The 22,893-nt window shown below is 45.7% G+C and overlaps 3 protein-coding genes across 3 annotated transcripts; all 3 read left to right on the top strand.

The window, feature by feature from the left end:
• Positions 1 to 2,592: 2,592 nt before the first annotated feature.
• On the top strand, positions 2,593 to 4,513 carry F5Y00DRAFT_242092 (uncharacterized protein). The gene is made up of 6 exons (XM_048008458.1): positions 2,593 to 2,989; positions 3,050 to 3,249; positions 3,304 to 3,470; positions 3,525 to 3,642; positions 3,694 to 3,761; positions 3,817 to 4,513. Exons 1-6 carry the CDS (start codon positions 2,840 to 2,842, stop codon positions 4,191 to 4,193), a joined length of 1,080 nt encoding a protein of 359 aa, XP_047863179.1. The 5' UTR covers positions 2,593 to 2,839; the 3' UTR covers positions 4,194 to 4,513.
• A 5,325-nt stretch (positions 4,514 to 9,838) lies between these two features.
• F5Y00DRAFT_124000 (putative salicylate hydroxylase) lies at positions 9,839 to 11,885 on the top strand. Its single transcript, XM_048004095.1, has 8 exons — positions 9,839 to 10,165; positions 10,233 to 10,825; positions 10,882 to 10,937; positions 10,992 to 11,055; positions 11,125 to 11,224; positions 11,285 to 11,516; positions 11,609 to 11,651; positions 11,703 to 11,885. The coding sequence occupies exons 1-8, from the start codon at positions 10,079 to 10,081 to the stop codon at positions 11,764 to 11,766; spliced, it is 1,239 nt and encodes a 412-aa protein (XP_047863180.1). The 5' UTR covers positions 9,839 to 10,078; the 3' UTR covers positions 11,767 to 11,885.
• A 2,671-nt stretch (positions 11,886 to 14,556) lies between these two features.
• On the top strand, positions 14,557 to 22,598 carry F5Y00DRAFT_271355 (uncharacterized protein; the record flags this gene model as incomplete). The annotated part of the gene is made up of 5 exons (XM_048012781.1): positions 14,557 to 15,171; positions 15,243 to 16,346; positions 16,413 to 16,788; positions 16,874 to 21,463; positions 21,524 to 22,598. 5 exons carry the CDS (start codon positions 14,557 to 14,559, stop codon positions 22,438 to 22,440), a joined length of 7,602 nt encoding a protein of 2,533 aa, XP_047863181.1. The 3' UTR covers positions 22,441 to 22,598.
• Positions 22,599 to 22,893: the final 295 nt, after the last annotated feature.

The raw sequence follows: 22,893 nt of genomic DNA on the forward strand, positions 1-22,893 counted from the left end.
AGTGAAAATAGTTTTTCATTGGCTTTAATATTTGCAACGCTATTCCCAATTATAAGGTTAATCTTTCATTAAAGCGCAGCACATTTTAAGGTGCGGTTGTCGAATATATGAAGACAACACAAATATATTATAGCAATCTTGTCTCTAACGTGTAACTTACAATGACGACATTCCAATTTCCTTACGTCTATTGGCATACAGTACATAGTATCCTTAAAGGTAGTATACACACATACCTTGTCGCGCCAATGCCACTTTGCATTTTCTTCTTTTCTTCCTTTAGCTTCCTAAATATTGTAAGCTCGGATAGGTAGTTCAAGGTTGGGGTTCCGTAGGGCACGTATGGAAACATTTTAACGGGGACGTTGCCAGGCTCGAGCGTATGTATTATGCTCTTTCCTAAGCGATCGCTGTTTCAATTAAAAATAGCATTTGAATAGCCAATTAATCTGTACAATTGTACACTATTGTATGATTTCTCACCTGATAGAAGATCTCACGCGTACTATGGTACCAGGCCAAAGTAAAACCACCCCCAAAAGTACCACCTAAAAGGGTTAGATGTGGCTGTCATCCAGAATTGGTATCAGCTTTTTAGCATTTCCAGTACCGCATTGGCCACCTTTTAGTGCGCGACTTATGGGTGTGGTTTTACTTACCCTTGATACCATAGTATGTAGAAGACTAACCCCGCGGCGCTGCAGGAAATGCAGGGGATTGCATATGACGACCAGGATTCCCCCGTTTTGTTGGCGTTCGGTAGCGAGATAGGATACTACCCATGGAATTCGGAAAACTGACAAATTCCGATTGGACTAAATTCCGAGGGGTCGTGAGTGATTTTTATACTACACTGTCTTACAGATAAGTTTATATATACATACTGAGAAAAGTACGTGACGATCTAGTTATAGTAGTAGTTCTCGTGGCTTTAAGAAGATCCGTGGCCGTTGCTCTTTTTGCAAATAAGTATATTCCTAAGAGATTTTGCTGAGGGATACCTGTGGGTTTATAGCTTATATGGTAATGTGGAGGGTGCTATTACCTAATTATCATCTTGGCGGTCTGTACACGTATTTTCTCGTTGTTGGTATCGTGTTGGACATCGATGGATGTTTTGCAGGTCTTATGGCCTCATCGCCCCGTTAGGTCATCGCCCCGTTAGATGATCTTTGTAAACTAGCGCCGTTCGCTACCAGCTGTTTTTATACAGATCTAAGTGATTTATCTCTATAAGTGGCTTAGTTCAGAGGTTAATCTTGGAATTATTGCAATTTGATGGAGAAATGTTAATATGTTGTAGGTATTTTGATGCGTTGTGTATTGTGGGGAGTAGAAAAAGAACTTTAATAAAAACAGCCAGTGGCGAACAGCGCTAGTTTACAGGCCCCTGTTTGGGTCTCTATGTAAGAGATATAACCCTCTTCCAATTCATTTTACAAGCTAGAAGAAACACATATACTAAAGATTTAAATTAGGTTAGTTAAAAGTTTAACGGGCTAGTTTCAAAAGACTACTTGCTTATACCTACTTATCTTCTTGCTGTTTAGGCAAAATAACGTAAAAAATGGCGGCCTACCTACCAGCATAGTTGTTGGTACATAGACTGCGCCAGGTATTTTGACGCTATTGCCAGTTATTTTGACGCTATTCTGTTAGGTAATTTGCTGATGTTCAGTGTGGAATGCCTTCTTTAGCATAACGCGTTAGTTTAAGACCCCAGTGGACCAACGCTACGGATTTTGACAGCCAACCAGCCAACTAATCCGTAGACTCGGTTCGCATACCTGGTCCCGTCATAGCGTTAAAGCGGCTCAGGGATTGTGCAGCCGTGCCCACTATGCCAAGAAGCTGTTGTTAACGATTGGACGGACGGCTTCACCTAAAGTTGATCATCATCCCACACTAGAAGAGTGCCGCCCATTTGGTTTTACGGTCTGTAAATGTAACAATGTTCACGATTTACAGTATCGATTCACAGTCCAACTTTATCAACCCAAAAGCATAGTCTCGAATTTTCGAAACGCGCATAGCTCGGGCCGAATAAATGAGGAGTCCAACATTTAGACTTTGCTTTGTTTTTCCATATGGAGTATCTCGTAGTGAGTGGCTTACCAACAGTATGTTTCAAGATCTCGATCCATCCGATCTTGGGTTCATGCAATTCCATAGGGAAATGGCTGAAAGAGAGCATTTGAAGCTGCGTTCCAAGCTTAAGCCTTGTGTAGGTTTCTATAGGATAGGATAACACGCGAGGTTTGTCCAGAGGAGAATTCCCTCCCGGTGACTGAAATGGTAGATTTGTTGTTCGTTAACTATGTTAAACTTGATGCCTATCACTCGGTATTGTTCTAGTCTTTCCAGTGCAAATTAAGTTGATAGCGGACGCTAAGATCCCAGCAATACATAACTATTCCATTTTAGCAAAGATGAAGAGAATAGCTGAAGCTGTTTTCTTAGTGAATCGGCGTGGTGTCTATCACTGTCAGGGTCTGCTGTTTGGTCTGGGGGGGGAAGGGGGGGTTATGCTTGTAGTCTGGAAATTAGACAGTGAAGAGTTTTGACTGCCCCTGCTCATACCCCGAGGCTTATGCTATGCACATACATACAATACATATAGTACCTCCGCTTAATACCGTGGTTAATAATCATCATATTACGATGAGTCCCAAATGCGTTTCATCAAGAGAGTAAACTACCAACATCTTGACTGAAAATCAGCTTTAATATTCTACAGTAATATTCGATGACTGGCCGGTCCATTAACCTATGAATTCGATGATCTGGAAATTGGTGGCGTTCTCAGGTGTTCCTCTCGGTACTTAGATCACGATTCGTAATGGCTCTCGGAAATCAGGGTCCAACGGTCATCGCCATTACATGCGTGGAAGTCGTACTCGCTGGAGGCTTCATTGCTACGCGAGTCGCCATCCGTAATTCGTCAACTAAGGGTGTTGGCATTGACGACTGGGTTCTTATAGCAACTTGGGTAGGTAAATTCAAAATCGGCACCTCTGAACCATCCAGTGTGTTAACCAGGAAACAATAGATAGTACAGCTTGCATTCGTATGTGCCATAACGGTTTCTTGCGGTTATGGCTTCGGTCAACATAACAAAGATCTTTCCAAGCCGGATGTTCGAATGGCTACTTTGACGGAACTTATTGCTCAATGCATTGTTTCACTTGCGATGGGACTTAGCAAGTCGGCTGTCGGCCTGTTTTTAATGCGCATTGTTGTTCAGAAATGGTAAGGACCGGTCCAAATTCTAACTCGACGAATATGCTCACAGAAGAGAACTAGGCACAAGATAGTACTTTGGTTCTGGATTTCAACAATGATGGGTTGGTCCATTCTGCTTGCCATCACCGTCTTCGCTCAGTGCGTTCCATTCGAGTCTCTCTATGACGACCGTGTCCCGCGCCAATATTGCACACTAGATTTAACTACAATTGCATACATCATGTGTTGTAAGTACCTCCTAGTAATATTTAGAAAAGCTAAGCGAGGCTAACACGACACAGCTTGGTCTGCTGCGATGGACTTTTTCCTAGCAGGATTCCCTTGGATGGTACTTTGGAAGCTAAACATGGGAAGAAAGGACAAGATTACAATTTGCGTCTCTCTCAGTTTAGGAATATTGTAAGGCGCACCTCAACAGTGAACTATACTTTACAAACTAACTTCGAATAGGGCAGGAGTTTGCGGAATTGTTCGAACGGTAGGTCTCGGTGTTCTAAGCATTACCGAAGACTATTTATGTAAGTTGATAGCCCACTACCTTTATTTCGTGTCTAACAGCCCCCGTAAATCTAGTCGCCACTGCCGAATCGGTGATGTGGACCAGTAGCGAACTTACCATTACACTTATCTGTGTATGCGTTCCAGTACTCCGACCGATCTGGGTTCGAATGCTCGGTGGGAGCACCTCGGAACGATATTACAAGCAGAGCGAGGGATCACATAATCTAGTTACAATAGGGAGGGCGAGAAATACCAGGCCTACAGATACGGAGATAGGCTTGGGTACTATTCGACCTGATGTAAAGAATGCCAATGTGACGACAATTGGTGCCTCCGGGCGTAGCTCGGACGACGGCAGTGAGCGGGCCATACTAAGAGACAACCAAACTAGTATTCAAAGGACACGGGAAGTTACTGTTGCATACGAGGATAAAGGGAGGAGGGATTGAATAACTACATGACTATCATAATTTACTCTATACATATTTAGAGCTACGGTTGGTAAAGAAACCTCCCATGGTGTCGACTACTGTGGTAACGTTATGTTGAGTTTCATTGAATCTTAGCATAGGTACAAGGATGGTTTATTTACGATCAAGACATACTTAACGGCCTACCAGTGGGTGGAACTGCGACTGTTACCTACATTTCTTTCAGATATACATCTAACCTAGCATATAGTTTTAATATAGCGGCTCACCCTACCTACATTGCGAACCCTGAGTTATAATTACAATTGTTTTGTTTTGGTCCCTCGCGCATCCTACTCGAACTCATTGCCACTCCTCTATAAGCTATCAACCTACAGCCTACCATGTAGCTTTAGCGGCATAAAGTTGCACATAAATAAGAAAAGACCAGCAACCGCCTCAGCAGCTATGAGGCCAATTGGTATCCCGGGCAGAATTGTTTATCTTAGACCAAGAACAGCCTCCATGACATTCCTTATCATCGGAATATCTACATAATATAGTCAAATGTAGTTCACTCGAATCATATAGCTGGAATTGCCGATTGCTATTAATGTATGGGTTAGCAACAAGTTTCCGGTCACGTATTAGAAATAGCCTGGCGATGTAACGTGCGATAAAAGCGAAGCCATGTTCACAGTCACCGTGCGACTTATACCTAGGCGACGTAGGATACAGTTTCCTAGGCTCCTATAATTTCATTTTTCCTGAAAGCTAGCTCGGTGTGTGAAATCTTCCTTAGAAATCTACCTTAAGGAGGACTATATGTAGCACTTCAGATATCGTCAAATAATTCGCGGGGAATCCGCATTAGGTATTCGTACCTAGTATGGCCACAGAGTGGTGAAGCTCTAGCTTAGAAGGTACTTATAACTTACAGGAAAGAAAATCCACAAAAAGTTCATTGCGCTGAAATGACTATCACGGGTGCTATCGTATAGCCAAGGAATTTCTTAGCGGCCACATCGAGGTGAACTACCAAAACCCTTAGGATTCATTGCAACAACCCGGGCTTTGATACTGCGTTTCCGCGGCTTGTAGGTTTAAATCTGCTATAAGGAGGCCTTGAGCACCTGCTCTGGGAAGTGCACTATAAGATGTTTTGCCACTACCTCCACATTCCTCGATGCTACAATGGGAGTTATTATCATAATAACCAGAAATAAATTGAGTTACTTACGTCTGCCATTTAACAAGCTCTACCTAGCAAATTTCGCGTTTATGTGACCACCTAGGTAATCGAATTAACCTTATAATAAGGCATAGGTAGAGATTGGGATGAAGACAAGAGAAAATTTTGGTCTGGAAAAGTCTCAATGATGGGACTTTGTTAATCACTTGGAATAGTTAATGTTACCTAGTTTGACGGTTAGTATAATCAGGTTAGTTATAGCCCGTAGTGGACTAATAATCATGTCATTTAACACAGATTTATTCTCCTTTGTAGCAACGAAATGCATGTAACGCAACTAGGAAAAGTTACATCTTGTTACATCGAGTTACATATCCAGGAAATCGTCTTAAAATAACTTCATTGTTAGGTCAACGGTTGATTGGTGTATATATTTCAGCATTATCCCCATCGTTAATCACCGAATATCCAACACCAGAGCACAACAATTAGTCGCTTACTACATTATCACAGACATATCATAAAATCACCAAATCCCAATCTTCTCCATCGTTTTAGAGATATATTTATCAGCCCTACTCATCTCCTAAAATCTTTGTTAGGAAAACATGGCTTCCGAAAGGGAAAAGATGTTCTCGTGCGCATGCAGAGTATGCAATTGCATCGATAAAGTAGCCATCGCAAACGAATTATGCGGCTACTGCAGAGTCGAACACGCCGTGTAATTCCTGGAATTGTGACATCGTTGCCGTATTAGGATTACAGGATGAGGATCTAACTATTGTCTCACTGTAGCAAAGAGATCCGCAGCCTAAGTCAAGAAACGTCGTTTCTTACATTATCCCATGATACATATTCTCTTCTCTCAAAAGTACACGAATATTTCTTTTCAAGTAGTTAATTTTAATTAAATCATGTAGTCCTTAAAAATCAGCATATCATCCTAATACTTGTGAAAAGCCTCCTGTAGTTTATTCTTGGTTAATTTCAATATCACCCCTTGTTCGTACCACCCCAGTGTTTGCCACAAGTGATCCGAACGATTATAGTCGAAGGGGCCGGGTAGCCACGGCTTATGTCCTTACCATACAGTAATATTCACAATTAGGCGTGTACCGTGGGCGGGACTTAGTAATATGTCTGAGTGGAAACCTTAGTACTTCCACCGTTGATGTCGTCTCTGTCGCGGGTTGGGATTAGAAGATATGAAAATAACTACATTAGTGTGAGAACTATGCCTTAGTTAGGTACCTACCTAAGAAGATTTGAAGGATATGATTATAAAGCATTAATTTTACGATTATTATTTGGCGAAAGAGTTACTTGATAATTCACAGCCATTGCCCTACTATTCTAATAATATTGTTCACAAGATACTTGTTTTCGACAACAAGCAGCTCGACTTACTATGTAAACAGTATAACTAGCAGTTCTTAAAACTTGATACAAGATCGTACGATTTATCAAGGATTGTACGGCTACGTGCGAAAGAGTAAACCTATTGGAGGAAGTGAGTTTATCGTTCCCATGCATCTTGCATGTGCTTGCGACATCACTAATGCATCCGTGATACCTCCGCTATAAGCAGTTGCGGTATCGCTCGTGATATATGCGGCTGAGTGTATTTGGATATCCGATGGTATGGAATGTCGTATGGCCACTTACATGTACATTACATCTCCCATAGAGAATATTTCAGATGTTGATGATTGCGCGGTAGGTAATGTGCTTATTTAGACGAAGATTGGGTGTTAGTAGATGAACTGATGCAAATTGGAAGGAGTTGGCTTACGTGTTAGATGGTGTAGGAGAGGATCAGCATTTCGATTTCAATGTCGTTGTTGAAAGAAAAAACATGATCACAAGCAAGAAGTCACCTATACCTACCTAATGTACATAGAGTCCACCTAATGTAAGGGTCTACCTGTGTAGTAATATCTTAGTCAGATCCACCCACCAAAGGGATGCATTACCGTGATGTTTAAACTGGTGGGGCTCATGTATAATATATAGTACCCCTTATGTCATGTGACCATGACAGTGCAACATATTTGAGCCGGTAGGGCTGGTAGCCTCAGCGTTTGACTTACACTATGTCGCGAGGTCCAGTCGTATCGGAAGCAGTCTGTTATTGTATGGGAGAACCCCACGAAATTGTTAGTATGGTTACATTAGCTCCTTGTCTGTGCGCCTTGTACCTATGTGATAGATCTAATTAAGATCGAGAGAGTGACATTCGTACTACATGTCACGAGGTGGAACCAAACAACATGGAAACAACTTTGTTGTTCCGCGAGGAACTTTAACGTATCTGGCGAGCCCACGGCTCGTATATACATACATGTTCTTTGTCCTAGATGTCTCATCTAGAATCCTGACACTACATACACGCCAGCCGAGGCTGATAACATGACGATTTCTAAAGCATGATCCGTTCTGCGTTAGACGAACAAGTGCTTACCTCGAAATTGATAGGCTATTACCGATTTCCTTATATCACTAAGAGTAGGTAGCTCATCAGTGCGAGTCTCGTTTAAATCAATAATACCTATTTTAGGGTCGCAATAGTCATGCAACTACGGAACATCTTCCGAGCAGATTATAAACCTCGATATACTGTCCCAGTATAGACGGTTGAGACGGCAAGGTTAGTTGCCATGTCGAGAAGTTAGTCCTTATACGTCTTCAAATCCCGTCTTCTTATAACTAATCATAGACTTCTGGAGTGAGCCAAGTTCCTAAGAAGGGTAAGCCGATCGTGATGCACTTCCCGTCACCGGGCTAAAGTATGATAAATAACAGAATACCCTTGCACTCTCTGCATGATATCTCAAGGTTCCTATGCCTATAGTCCCGTTGGTCGCCTCCTCCGCCTAATGGGAGCAAGGACAAGACCGATAACGCGCAGGAGGCTGAGAAAGCTAGATGCTGTTGAAGCCCACGGAACTAGAACTGGGCCCAGCATAATGGCAAAAGCAATAACCACCTTCCCGAATATCTGTGTCAACCTGGATTTGAAGTCAACTTTCCGGATGATCTCTTCCCAAATGGTATTCTTATCCCGAGCTTCGCCTCTATACACCTTATTTCTGTGGGGCGAACGCATACCAATACCCGGAAACATAGGATACCCAAATGCATCGTTGTCTTGTATCAGCACGCAATTCGTCCTTAATACATAGTTTGAACAGTTATGTAGCTGACGATGCGCCCCTTCGTCCAGGGATCTATCGGGTTATCCACTATCGTGAGCTGCCTTTTGAGGTACCGGGATCCCCCACTCGCGATAGCGGATGCACTAGTGACAGTAATATAACAGATCTGCCTAGTTTAGGACATGGAAGACTCGCTGTGCCGGGCCCACTAGCGACTAGGTCCACCGTAGAGTCCCACTAGCTTATGACCCTTGAATATGTAGTTTGACATAGTATTGCTAGAACCAAAGCCAAGAGAACGAGAGAATGAGACGAAAACTGTACCTCTGGTCTATCATACAGATATGCCTTCCCATCTTCCCGTTCGAAATGGTGGGATATAAACTTCCAATAAGCAAGCACTTCGTAGGAAACGAAGAAGTCGTAAGATTGACTTCTGGAGGCCTCTGAACGTCGAGTAGCATTAGTCTAGACCGCAGCTAATATTTAGCATCAGCGGCTACGGCGATCCAAGCAACACTACCAGATCCCACGTCAGCACTTTAGCTAAAAGGGTGATGGAATCGCAATAACCATTTTGTCGCATTTTCCTTACCTCCGAAAACTCTTCACACACAAGTAGGTACCTAGGCACTCTCCTGGATAGTTTAGTTCATTTTAGGTATCATAAGTACCTAAGTTTCAAGTATCTGGAGGCATATGTAAAGCCTCTACGAGCCCTATCATTGACTTAGGTTGATGAGCAGAATTCAGATGAGTAATACACTCTTTAAAGGCTTGTGCTACATTAGAGGCATGATTCTACTTGGCCCATTCCCGTGGAAAAGGAAATAGGCGAAAAGCACTCCTATATGTATATGCGGTTTTATGCTGGCTGGCTAGCTAATTGTCTTGCTCTTAAGTTGAAATCTCAACCCTAGCATCATAGGTAGAGCCAACCTCGGCAACCATCCAGAGTGCGTTTACAAGGCAGGTTAACAAACCGTACAAAGAGGTTGGTAACATAAACGCCACATTGTCACAACAAAACGTGGATTTGCAAATGGGGGCCAGGACGTATTGGGAAGGACCCGGCATTTCTGCGGCACGTCAATCGAAAGAAAGAAATAAACGACCGAATAGAAATTGTAGATCTAATCTACACGATGACTTAAACACAGCATGTACATCGTACGGTCTTATGACTTCGTAAATCCTGCTTTCTACGAGATAACCCTCGTATAATTTATCACAGGGGTGAATGAAACGCCAATCCTTCGTTCCAAATTTTGACGATATAAGGTAGCTAGATACCTATATATTCGGTGTGGGAAGCGACCGGGGTTGGATTATGAAGTGGTATGATGTGTCTTCTAAAATGGTTATCTCTGTATTATGATAAGTTTTACTGATATGATGATGTCGGGATTTTGAGGCATAGATACCCTCAAGTCTTTGAAGGTGCTTCTAGGATGCTTCATTTCTTAGTAATGAGCTAGTCTAAGCAGTACAGACAATGTGATAAAACCTAAAAGATCGCGCTAACTCATCTCCTTCGGAAATGTCTAGGTGTCAAAGACATTCTCTACGTACTCAACATGCCTCTCCAAGTGCTGATTGTTGGCGCCGGTATTAGCGGTCTGTGTACTGCTGTCGTACTTCAGCAAGCCGGCCACTCTGTGAAGGTAGGATGAGATTCCTCTTTCTCAACGACCTTGAATCAGGTTTATTAGAAGTACCAACAGAACATAGGTCTTAGAGAAGTCTCGGTTTGCCGCCGAAGTGGGTGCTGCAATCCTCGTAACCCCTAACGGGGCTCGGGTGCTGTCTCGCCTGGGTTTCGATTTCGCGAAGGCTCGAGCTGATGATATGACATGCTTCGAGGTATTGAATGGTGTCACATTAGAACCCCTTCACCGTGCGGATCTCATCAATGCTCGCGAGGAATTCGGGGCGCCGCTCTATACAGTACATCGTGTAGACCTGCACAACGAACTTTTGCGTCTCACCTCCACTCTGGATCTTGAATTGGCATCGAAAGTGGTAGCAGCTAACGCTGAAGAAGGCTTTGTTATACTTGAGGATGGAACACGGCATTACGCGGATCTCATCGTCGGCGCTGACGGACTGCATTCCGTTTTAAGGGGTGTAGTGCTAGGCGACCAAAAGGCGGCGAAATCTACCCCCTCAGGACTGAGTGCTTTCCGGTTTATGATACCAACATCTGACCTACAGGATGATCCACACTTTCGGGAGCTGCAGAAAGTAAAAGGGAGAGGCAACAGCGTTTTAGCAGATACGACCTCTCAGATAGAACGACATATGGTATGGTACACTTGTCGAAAGTAGGCCTCCCGAGTGTGCAAGAACAATTGGAAAAATGTACCTGACATTCACACAGCGGACAAGTCCAGAATTTCGCTGGTATTCATGGAAGTACACACGGCGACGACGCAGGTAAGCCGAAATACAAATCACCAAACGCACTTATACTAACAAAAATCCGTTAAGATCTGAAGTCTCTCATGTTAAGAGAGTTTGGCCATTACCACCCTAGTATAGCTCATATCATCAAGTGAGTGTTCGGTTCCTCTTCTGGATGGAAGTTCGGAAGGTTGAAAATCTAATGGGATACTGAATTTAGTGTAGCTCCAAACGTTACTGACTGGCCTCTATCCTATCACGACCCGCTTCCAATTTGGCATCGAGGGAAGTTTGTGCTGGTAGGGGACGCAGCTCATCCGGTATGTAACACCCCATAATATGCCTACTCTATCTGGTGAGGTTAACATCAGGTATTTCAGATGCTCCCGTTTGGGGCACAAGGGGCAAATCAGGCCATAGAAGATGCCGGGGCTTTAGGTGCGCTTTTCGGCAACGGAGAGTCGGCGGCGGATGTTTCCAGTCGTCTCGTTACGTACGAACGAGTCCGCAGATTACGCGCATCGAGAGTTCAATCGCTATCCAGAGTCCGCCTCGGCAAGGAGAAAGAGGTCGAGGATCTAGTTCGTCGTTACGCCGACCCGCCAGGCTCCGGTACGTATTTTCATTGCCTCCCAATTAGGCCACTCTCTACATTCACTTGTTATGCTCTCATTGCGATATTCAATGGCGACTGACCCTACTAGGTGTGCCGACTTCATTCTCCGGACGTTTGAAGCATGATTACACGTAAGTTTAACCTAACTTGCCATATTAGAAGACACGAACTGACTCCTCCAGGGTCGACGTATTTGAAGTATGCAAAGAGGCGTTAGCTACGGAAAGACTAGAGGCTAGAAAATGATCAGCAATACTTGGTGTAATCCTCATTATCATCCTAAGTCTAGGTATAAGGTCTACAAGGGTCTACAAAGGGCTTAAATACAATATATATCCGGGACACTGTTATATAATAGATAGCACTAGAATATGTACTGATATTCAGGCATTATATTCGGATTTCAGCGTTCGCAACACATGCTGTTATGGTACCTGCTCAGGAGGTGTGATGAGGCATTGCTAACTTGAAGCCCGTAGCAAATTGATAACACATACCCTGCGTCCTCATCAGGCCCCGGGTTACGACTACTTTTGGTACTGGAAGAGCAAGTAAAATGATGGCCGACCAAGTCAAGATGACACAGCGCATATTCTGACATGGACGGAATGAGAACCCGCTTTTCGCAAAGCGAAGGGAGGATTGTCTAATCGAGGTCCAGACTTCGCAGCTTTGATCCGAACATCCATGCTTAATATATTAAACAGCCGTGCCCAATCAAATATCAACCCGAAAATACCGTATCTCAATTCTGGTTGGTGGAAGTGGATCCTTGCACAGACAATTTTGACGCTAACTCACGCTTGAAAACATGTAGGTAACTTAAGATAACAAACAACCTTGGTCTAGTACATTATGGGATTACCTATTCTTCATCTACCACGGGTTCGTTGCACAGATAATAGCGGGGCATAAATAATTTAAGTTAGAGTTCATAACTAGCGGGCCGGCCCGGAACGATCTGTGAAAAGTCACAACGGGCTAGAAAAAGACCCTGATGATTATGAAGTACGAAGTTACATAGAAGTTCATGGGGGTCAACGTTTAACCATCCGAATCCTTCTACGATCCTGATCCAAGTTTACTACACGTGTGGCCAGCTAGCAATGTAGGACTTGGTAACATTAAACGCAAATCGCGAGCGTATGAAGCATTACAACATCAGAATTCCTAGCGCGGGATTTATATTCCAAAGTGTGACTACCTTAGGTAGGTAGGTACCTAGGTACTCAAACATTCTCGGAGATATTTACCAAGGAACAGTCATGTCAATATACATATACATGGTTAGTGTCAGATGACAAGGATTACGATAGGCGTATGACGTGATAAGGGTTCTAAGATTCAGCTTGAAGCTATCTACATACCAGCTAGTTATTCGTTATATTGTATTTGTATATAAGGGAACCTTAGTTCCCTCTTAGATCTAAAAAGAGATAGGCGTTAATAACACCTTAAGATATATATGTTATATGAGCTATCCACCAGCTAGTCACATGTCACTCCGTAGTGGTTACATACCAAGGGCTGCTCATGAAAGTTAGCCGCATATGCAAAGTAACCCAAGCAGAAAAGGCGTCAAAATACATAGTACCTGGCCCACCTCTAACTAACAATTATCCTTGTAAGTACGCCACCTTTTCTAACGTCCTTCTGCTAGGTTACAGGAAAAGAAAAATAATTTAAATTCAACAATAGAACCTGCTGACCAACCGTACCACTCTATATCCCGAAGTGTGAGCTTGATACATCTTATACTCCATAAAAATTCCTTGCTTCATAAGGAAGGCCCCTCATTGTTTGGGATATCAACATTTTTGGTAATTTCGACGTATTTCTACATATGTCACATGCCCATATGCCCAATTATATTAGTGATATTAGATGGCTTATAGGAATTATAAAGAAAAACGTGTTAAAATCTTTTGGAAACTAAAATCTTTTGGCTTCGTGTGCGTGATATAGCTAACTCGTATACCTCATGGTCGATCTCGATCTGCTCTCGATATAGAATAACTTATTAGGAACAAAGATCATCGTAAATGTGGAATTATTACTTTTACCATCTAACTATGGCTTTCTATCGCTACCGGAGATTTCAGACAGTAATTTTGTCCCATTCTTACCTTTCTCTTTTGGTGTAGGTTATACGCCAAAGATCCTAAAGATCATTATATACTCAGCAACAGGTAATCTTAAACCCTAGACACAACTAGCCATCATGCAATGATGCTCACGTTAACCTTCCATTCAATATTACGGGGATTAAATTGATTTTCGCCGCTCTAAGAGTCTCACCTGCAAGCCTTATGGTTGTACTCCAGGGGTTAAAATACTAGATAAGGAATGTGTAAAGAAAAGTGTAGGCATGGCATGAATATCCTGGCCCGGCGCGTGCTTAAGTAGGTAAATGGCGGCCGCTCGAAGTCCTATACTAAAACTCCTAGGGTGGCAGACGTATTACTACTCCGATAAGCCTCCTTTAAGACTATACCGAAGAGGTAATACCTAACCGAAGATGGAAAGCCGCCGGCAAAGAGCACCAGTATGCATAGCCAGCGGACTAAACAAGTAGACGAACCAAACATAGAGATTGTCTTATATTAGGTATTCATTCCTTGCTCTCTTAAAAACCCGCGTAACGATACGATCTCGCTAGGGGTGATGACGATAAGTATATTGCCTTCCTAGTCAAGTTTTTCTTACGGACCATAAACTGCTTATGTGGATGTTGATCATCCGGGAGGTACCGCCTCCCACGTAAGAGTATCTTACCGTGCAAATATGATATCTAAATTTGTGAGACCACCGTCTATATAAACACATCCCGCAACCCCTAAGGCATATCCAGCGCCTGAAAATACATCTCAACACGGCATCTGCATGAATCAACTTCATGACTGAGACGCAATAACAATATTACTTAACGTAATATACTTATAGCTTATAGGCTCACTTACTTAAAGAGCTCGCCGCGGCCTTGAAATAAATTCTCGTTTTTTTGCAGTAGCGCCATTAGATATCGATCTTCGAAAAATGTATGCAGCCACCCCAAACTCGGCCGCAAACACCCTTCTGTTATTCGGGCCTCAGATCCCTCGGCTCGTGTCGTCCCGTCTTACGGACCTTCGGAAGGCAATCTTGGAGGATCCTAGTCTTGAATTCCTCGTTCAGATTGTAAAAGAGCTACCCTCATTATGGGAGACGACGATTCAACCGAGCTCTCCCAACTTCAGGCGTCACACAAGTGCCAAGCAATTATTACAACGATTAGGGACATTCTTCGAGAATCAGAACGAAGAGGCGCCCCGGATAGGTGCCCCTTGCAACTTACTTCTCGTTCCATTAACTGTCATTTCGCAAATTGCTGAATATACCCGTCTGGAACATAAAGGTACCGTACAGGGATTCTGTGTTGGTTTCTTAGCTGCTACCGTTATAGCAAGCGCGCGGGATAGAGCCGACTTGGAGAAGTGGACGGCCACCGCAATTCGCCTGGCGGTTTGTATTGGGGCTGTTGTAGATCTAGACGAACTAGAACGGTCAGATGGGGGTGAAGATTCTTCCCTGTCCAGCTCCACGTGGTCGGTTGGATGGACTTCAAGCATTGAAAAGGGACACTTTGAAAGAACGCTAGCGTCTTTCCCCGATGTAAGCAATTATACACCCAGAAATCATTATCCCCTTATTTGACTTTCTTCCGTGGCTTATATGGCTTTTAGGCGTATATCTCCTGCGTGACTGATATTGACAGGGTCACGCTCACAATACCGGGGGGCCAATTTACGAGCTTCGCCAGACAACTCGCAGATGGCGGCTTATCTGCTAAACCGGTTGGCCTTTCTGGCCGATACCACACAACCAGCCCGGATAGGACTAAAATCGTTCAGCAACTAAAGTTGCTATTTCAGCATGACGAAAAATTTCAGTTTCCTGCAGCTGAACAGCTGACCCTGCCCCTGAGATCTACTCTGGACGCAGGGATTATAACGAAAGGGGCGCTTCACGAAATTGCTCTAGACTGCATCCTGGTGGGTGTATGTAGGTGGTATGAGACAGTTCAAGCGGCACTGGATGCATGGAATGGTCAACCAGTTAAAATAATACCTATTGGTAGCAGTCCAGGGGCCGTGCCTCGATCTCTCAAATTATCTACCGATACTCCCACTAATGGATACTTCGACCAGTCTTCATCATCAGAAACAGGCTCGCCTCCCAGCGGCACCACCAGCGACAACTTGGCTACTGGTCAGACGACCCCGAGCAGTTCTCTTCCTCCGACGGCCGTGGGCACAGCTCAGCCCATTGCCGTCATTGGTATGGCATGTCGATACGCGCAATCTGATTCTCTCGAAGACTTCTGGTCCTTGATAAACTCGGGTAAAAATGCAACCACGCCTGTACCTGAAAATCGGTTCAAGTCCTCGGACTTGTGGCGCAACCCTAAAGGTCCTTTCTTTGGTAACTTCCTACAGGATGCTGATGCGTTTGACCATCGCTTCTTCGGCATGTCTGCGCGTGAAGCCGCATCAATGGACCCTCAACAGAGGCTTTTACTCCAGGTGTCATACGAAGCCATGGAATCGGCCGGGTACGCGGATGGGTCAGAGTCACCACATCGGCCCGTGGGATGCTACATCGGTGCGGGCTACGTCGAATATGAGGATAACATAGCTTCAGAAGACGCAACCGCATTCTCAGCTACTGGAGCTATAAGAGCATTTATCAGTGGTAGAGTCAGCCACTATTTTGGTTGGACTGGCCCCTCCGTCGTATTCGATACGGCATGCTCTTCGTCCGCCGTTGCTATCCATCATGCTTGCAAGGTAAGCGTATCCTCACGCTGCGCACGTAGAGTTGCAGGCTACTAAACACCCCTTTTGAATAAATAGGCTCTTCAAACAAACGACTGCTCTGTCGCCATTGCTGGAGGTGTCAATGTAATCACAAGCTCTACTTTCTATCAGAACTTGGCAGCTGCCTCTTTCTTAAACACGACAGGTGCTTCGCGGGCTTTTGATGCCCAGGCAAATGGATACTGTCGTGGCGAGGGTGCCGGTGTGCTAGTCCTCAAGCCTCTAGCACAGGCCATAACTGATAACGACCACATCCTTGGCACCATCACGGGGACAGCAGTGAACCAAAACTCGAGCTGCAGTCCTATCACTGTACCAGATTCACAGTCGCAAAGCGATCTATACCTCCAAGCCCTCGCCGGAGGTGGAGTGTTGCCTTCAGAGGTCTCCTATGTAGAAGCTCATGGAACGGGTAAGCTGAAATATCCCAGCCCCTAACTTATATAGTATCCATCGCATATTTGTTTGAAACTATATTGACAAAGGGTAAATACTAGGAACCCCCGTGGGTGATCCCATAGAATGTGCTAGTATACGAAGCGTATTCGGTAGCCCAAACCGTACACAAGAGCTTGTGATAGGGTCGGTAAAGGATGTGATCGGTCATACCGAAGCCGCATCAGGAGTGGCGGGAGTCATCAAGACGCTACTTATGATGCAGTACGGCATAATTCCTAAGCAGCCCAACTTCACTCGTCTCAACCCGAAAATTCCCGCCTTAGAGCCGGACAAGATGGCTATTGCCGCACAGGCACGCCGATGGGACACAGGTTCTAGGAGGGCAGCCCTTATTAATAACTATGGAGCGGCTGGAAGTAACGCCGCTATCGTTGTTCGTGAGTATCGCCGCACCTCGGCGACTGAGGATGTTATCAGTCAATTGTCAGAAAATAATAAGATTGAATATCCAATATTCATTTCGGCGAAGACAACGGAAAGCATTCGTGCATACAGCGCCGCATTAAAAACATTCTTGGATCGAAACCCCTCGACTAAACTAAGCGATGTGGCATACAATCTGGCCCGCAAACAGAACCGAACGCTCGAATATGCTTCAACATGGACTACTACAAGCCTTCCTGCCCTTCGGCAAGACCTAGAGGCCATCACCTCTGGCTCACGTCCTGTGTCGCAGAGGAGCATAGACAGGAAAAAGAAGACAGCTACGGCACAGTGGCCAGTACCAATAGTGCTTTGTTTTGGCGGTCAGACAGGCCGTAGCATCTACCTTTCACGAGATCTCGTCCAGAATACACCACTTTTGCGGGTTCACCTCGAAAGCTGTAACGAGGTTTGTCGAGGTCTAGGTTTGTCGTCGTTCTTCCCGCGCATATTCGATCCGGCCCCTATAGATGATTTAGTCTTCCTGCATGCCATGTTATTCTCAGTGCAATATGCAAGTGCTCAGGCCTGGCTAGACGCTGGGCTACAAATAAGTACTTTGATAGGCCACAGCTTTGGCCAAATAACAGCGCTTGTCGTGGCCGGTAGCCTAGATCTCACCGACGGCCTCCGACTGGTTACAGGCCGGGCTCGCTTGATGGAGAAACTTTGGGGTGCGGATCCCGGCGTCATGCTAGCGATCGAGGGTGACACAGAGCGCCTTGACGGCCTGCTTAAGAGCGTTGCTGAAAAGCAAGCCGTCGACGTGGCCTGCTATAACGGTCCGCGCAATATCGTACTCGCCGGTGATGCGGCAGCAGTTGACGTAGTCGAGAAGGTCTGTCGGGAAACTGCGGGCCTGAAGACGGTTCGACTAGCTAACAGCCATGCGTATCACTCTCGCCTTGCTGATCCCATTCTAGACGACCTCCAAGCCTTAGCTTCAACCCTTACCTGGAGAAAGCCATCAATTCGCCTCGAGGCGTGCTCGCCCAACCAAAGTTGGACCAGCATTGACAGTGTTAAGATTGCAAGCCACACCCGCGAACCCGTCTATTTCGGCGAGGCAGTCCAGAGGATTGCTAACCAAAACCCGACATCCGTCTGGCTCGAGGCCGGTTCAGCATCCCCGATTATTGGCATGGTGCGTCGCGCACTGCCAGTCACACGAGACACCGAAAAAGACGTGTTTCTATCGATTGACCTAGGCAAAGGCAACCCTTGGAGTAGTCTTGCTAGGGCTGCTTCTGGGCTTTGGGGAGCCGGGTCAAATGTAGACTTTTGGGCCTTCCATGGCGCCCGAACGGATCAGTATAAGTGGTTGGATCTACCTCCGTACCAATTTGCCAAGACAAAACATTGGATACAATTCCGATCCTATAGACCGCAGGCTGTGGTTGAGACGCCACCGCCTACTACGGGTTTACCGGAATTAGTACGAAGACTTGGAGACGTGGATGGAGAAGCCATATTCGCTGTGGATGCCTCGCATGAAATCTTCGAGCTAAGCGTCAAAGGTCACGCTGTTGTTGGCCAAAGCCTATGTCCGGCGGGTTTATATTTCGAGCTGGCCATTCGGGCCGCAAAAGTACTCCAAGGTGCCGAGGCGAAGAGCAGCTCTAAAGTTCCCCAAATAGAGAATATGCATATTCTTTCGCCCTTGGGACTCAAACCCAATGGATCTCTCCGTATTAGCCTTAAACAGGGAAGTAGCAGTACGAAATGGTCATTCCGGTTCTTCTCATTGCCTGAAACCGGAGACCAACGTACACCACCAACTCAACACACCAACCACGCCCAAGGTTCTATAGCCTTACTCGATGCAGCCGTAGCGTCCTCCCGCTTCCGATCTCTCGGGCGCTTGTTAGGAAGATCGAGGTACGACCAAATTGCTTCATCTCTCGAAGCGAACCGACTTGCCGGTGATATATTGTATAAGATATTCAGTCGAGTCGTCAACTATGCTCCGTATTATAAGGGGGTTCGTAATACGATCGCTTTTAATGGAGAAGTCGTCGGTGATGTACTTATGCCACACGGTCCCGAAGCAGATCGTCTTGCTTCTGCTATCTCCGACCCCCTAGCTGTCGATAACTTCTTGCAGGTTGCGGGTATTCATGCAAATTGCTTACAGGAAAACGGTGGCGATGATGATGTTTCTGTGTGCAACGCCATTGGAGAAGTACTATGGAGCGAGTCGTTACTACAGTCAGTCAGCCAAGAAATATCTTCGAAGAAACGGACGTGGAGAGTATATTCCAACATGGAGGCCAAAGGCAAGAACACACTCGTCAACGACGTATTCGTCCTAGATCCCACAACAGGTTCTGTCGTCCTAGCTTTCTTGGGCGCCGAATTTACTCAGGTATCCCTCACATCACTACGGAGGGTCCTGTCCAAGATAAATGGGAACACAACCACTCCTGCACCATCTAAATCGCCCTCGTTTCCATCGACCACAAATGATGTCTTCACGGATGCCGTCCAGACCCAGCAGCCACAGGTTCCTCTTAACAACGGCATAACGCGACTTGATGATCATTCCACGACGATGTCCAAACCCGACACTGGCGGTACTCCCTCTGCCGCTTCTGGGGTCAACCAGTCGGTCCGCAAAATGCTAAGCGACATCTTCGGAATGAGCATCGAAGAGGTTCAACCGGACGCCGACCTAGCCGACCTGGGCGTTGACTCGCTGATGATTACCGAAATATCTAGCGAAATTCAGAAACACTTTGGGGTGACTCTATCTATTGACGACCTGCAGGATCTGACTGATGTCCAGTCCCTAATCCGGATTCTAGGAGGGGAGTCATCTACCCCTACTCCTATTCCCGCAGCACCGGAAACACGAAGCCTAAATGAAGTAACACATAACCACGAAGAGGATGACGAAGAAAAAGAAAAGTCTAACGATGACGGGGGCATCGCAGCTGTTGCTAATGACTGGCTCTCTGCAAACAGAAACACTTTCGACGAGGATGCACAGAAGCACGACCTCATAGGTTTCCGCAAAACCGTGTATCCATTCCAGGCACAACTAGTCGTCGCGTACACCGTCGAAGCATTCGCCGACCTGGGCTGTGATATACGTTTACTTCACGCTGGAGAACGTCTACCCGACTTTAAATACCTGCCAAAACACGAGAAGCTCGTAGCTCAACTGCACAGGATTCTGGAAGACGCGAGTTTAATTACGTCTAAAGACGGCAGTGCTATCAGGACGGGCCAGCTAGTGACCCGTGCATCGTCTCAGGAGTTGCATAGCGCCATCGTTGAAAAATTTCCCGAATATGCAATTGAACACCAGCTCCTGCGCAACACCGGCGCCCGGCTCGCTAATTGCCTTACAGGCCGGCTAGACCCTCTAGCCGTTATGTTCGGCGATGTCGAAGCGCGCAAGTTAATGGGAGATGTGTACGCTACCGCACCCCTATTCCGAGCCGCTACATCATTCCTTTCACGGTTTTTGACCAACGTGTGTGAGAAATTCCAGGGCAAGCGCGAGATCCGCATCCTCGAGCTCGGCGGTGGTACTGGTGGAACGACTAAAACGTTAGTTGATTTGTTTGAGAAGAGTGATGTGAAGCAAAGGATTGTATATACTTTCTCGGACGTCTCACGATCACTTGTAGCTACTGCTAAACGGACATTCGCCCAGTATCCTTTTATGGAATATGCGGTAATAGACATTGAAAAGGAGCCTCCCACGGACCTCCAGGGACGGTTCGACCTAATCATCTCAACTAATTGTATCCACGCGACTTCGAATCTTGTCCGGTCGTGTACCAACATTCGGCATCTACTACGCGAAGACGGGTTGCTATGTCTCGTCGAGAACGAGGAAAACCTGTTTTGGTACGACCTTGTCTGGGGGCTGGTTGAAGGTTGGTGGCTGTTCGAGGACGATCGCACTCATGCCCTGATTCCTGCAGCGCAATGGAAAACGAAGCTCCAGGCTTCGGGCTTCCAATGGGTTGACTGGTCGGCAGGTTCTAGCGCGGAGAGTAAAATCTTACGCATCATAGCGGCATCACCATCTGCTCAGCGTTCGAGTTCCGCGGTTAATAGTTCGGACCAGGAGCTAGAAATAGTTCCCGAGACGCAGGAGACAGTAACATTCAAGCATGCTGGATCCCTCCCACTACAAGCCGACATATACTACCCACCAACAATACAGACCGGCAGCGATGCGCGACCTGTTGGTAAGAACAACTGACTGGCTCACTTACTCGTACCTTTTATTTACTGACTAAGGAATGTAGCTATAATGATACACGGCGGAGGTCACATAATGCTATCAAGAAAAGACATACGCCCGAAGCAAACCCAGATCTTGTTAGACGCCGGCTTCGTTCCTGTTAGTATCGACTATCGCCTCTGTCCGGAGACCACCTTAGAAGAGGGACCCATAACAGATGTTCGTGACGCTTTGAGATGGGTGCGCAACACACTACCATCCATAGCTAGAAAGCGATCCGACATTCGAATTAACGGCGAGCGCGTAGTCGCAGTCGGCTGGTCAACTGGAGGTACCCTAGCCCTGAGCCTAGGCTGGAGCGCTCCGAGCACAGGCCTACAGCCGCCACAGGCTATCTTAGCCTTCTACTGTCCCACCGACTACGAAGATAAATGCTGGTCGCGAGAGAATAAGCCTTATGGAGACGCAGTCATGACAGACACGTACAATTTATTAGACGGGGTAGAAGACTCACCAATAACGGCATATAATCCCCCTACAGGGTCACGAGCGGCAGGTGGATGGATGGCTAAGAACGACGCTCGCTCGCGCATTGTCCTCCACATGAACTGGCACGGACAGACAGTGCCAGTCCTAGTCCATGGCCTAAAGAAGAGCGCACAACAGGACGGAATGCCACAGCTCCCAACACCCACACCCACTCAGGTCCAAGCCATCAGCCCACTAGCACACATTCGAGACGGCAGATATCGCACGCCTACGTTCTTGGTCCACCCGTACGAAGATGATCTGATCCCTTGGCAGCAAGCTCAGCGCACGGCCGATGAGCTACGTACCCAGGGCGTTGATTCAGAATTAAGACTTATAAACAATGCTGCGCATTTGTTTGATATGTATCGCAGCCACGAAGGGAACGAAGAGGCCGTTCGAGCCATTCATGACGGTTATGCTTTTTTATCTCGTCACGCGAGCAGTACTTAGAAGATTTTAGGGGTGTTGTATGATTTAAATTAGATGATAGACTTAACGTTGGGCAATATGTTAAGAGTGTAGCATGTAGCGGCTGTTTATAGGACAAATATCTCTTACCAATAAAATCATGATAGTATATTCCGACAAAGATCGCGGATATAGCGCCGATAAAATTAACAGTATTTCGAGAATCGTAACGCGAATGTTCTGAAAGCCGTTTGTTGACGAATCAATGCTCAGCTTCAAGTTCTATTACGCCAAGCCGCGGGGTAGATGGCGTATGGGGGGTTACTACAATAGGCATCTCGCTAGAGCACCGCGAGCGTTCATTGGTCGCCCTATAGCACAGGATCATGTAAGTTGAGCTAGCCGAAGCAATTCGGTCATTGGGGATGTAACTAACCCAGTAACTTCAATAAAATACCATTTATATGCTTTAGTTAAGCAGAGATAGAAAGTACA

The sequence above is a fragment of the Daldinia vernicosa genome (genome assembly GCF_022497035.1).
Source record: "Daldinia vernicosa strain CBS 139.73 unplaced genomic scaffold F5Y00scaffold_36, whole genome shotgun sequence".
Taxonomy (NCBI): domain Eukaryota; kingdom Fungi; phylum Ascomycota; class Sordariomycetes; order Xylariales; family Hypoxylaceae; genus Daldinia; species Daldinia vernicosa.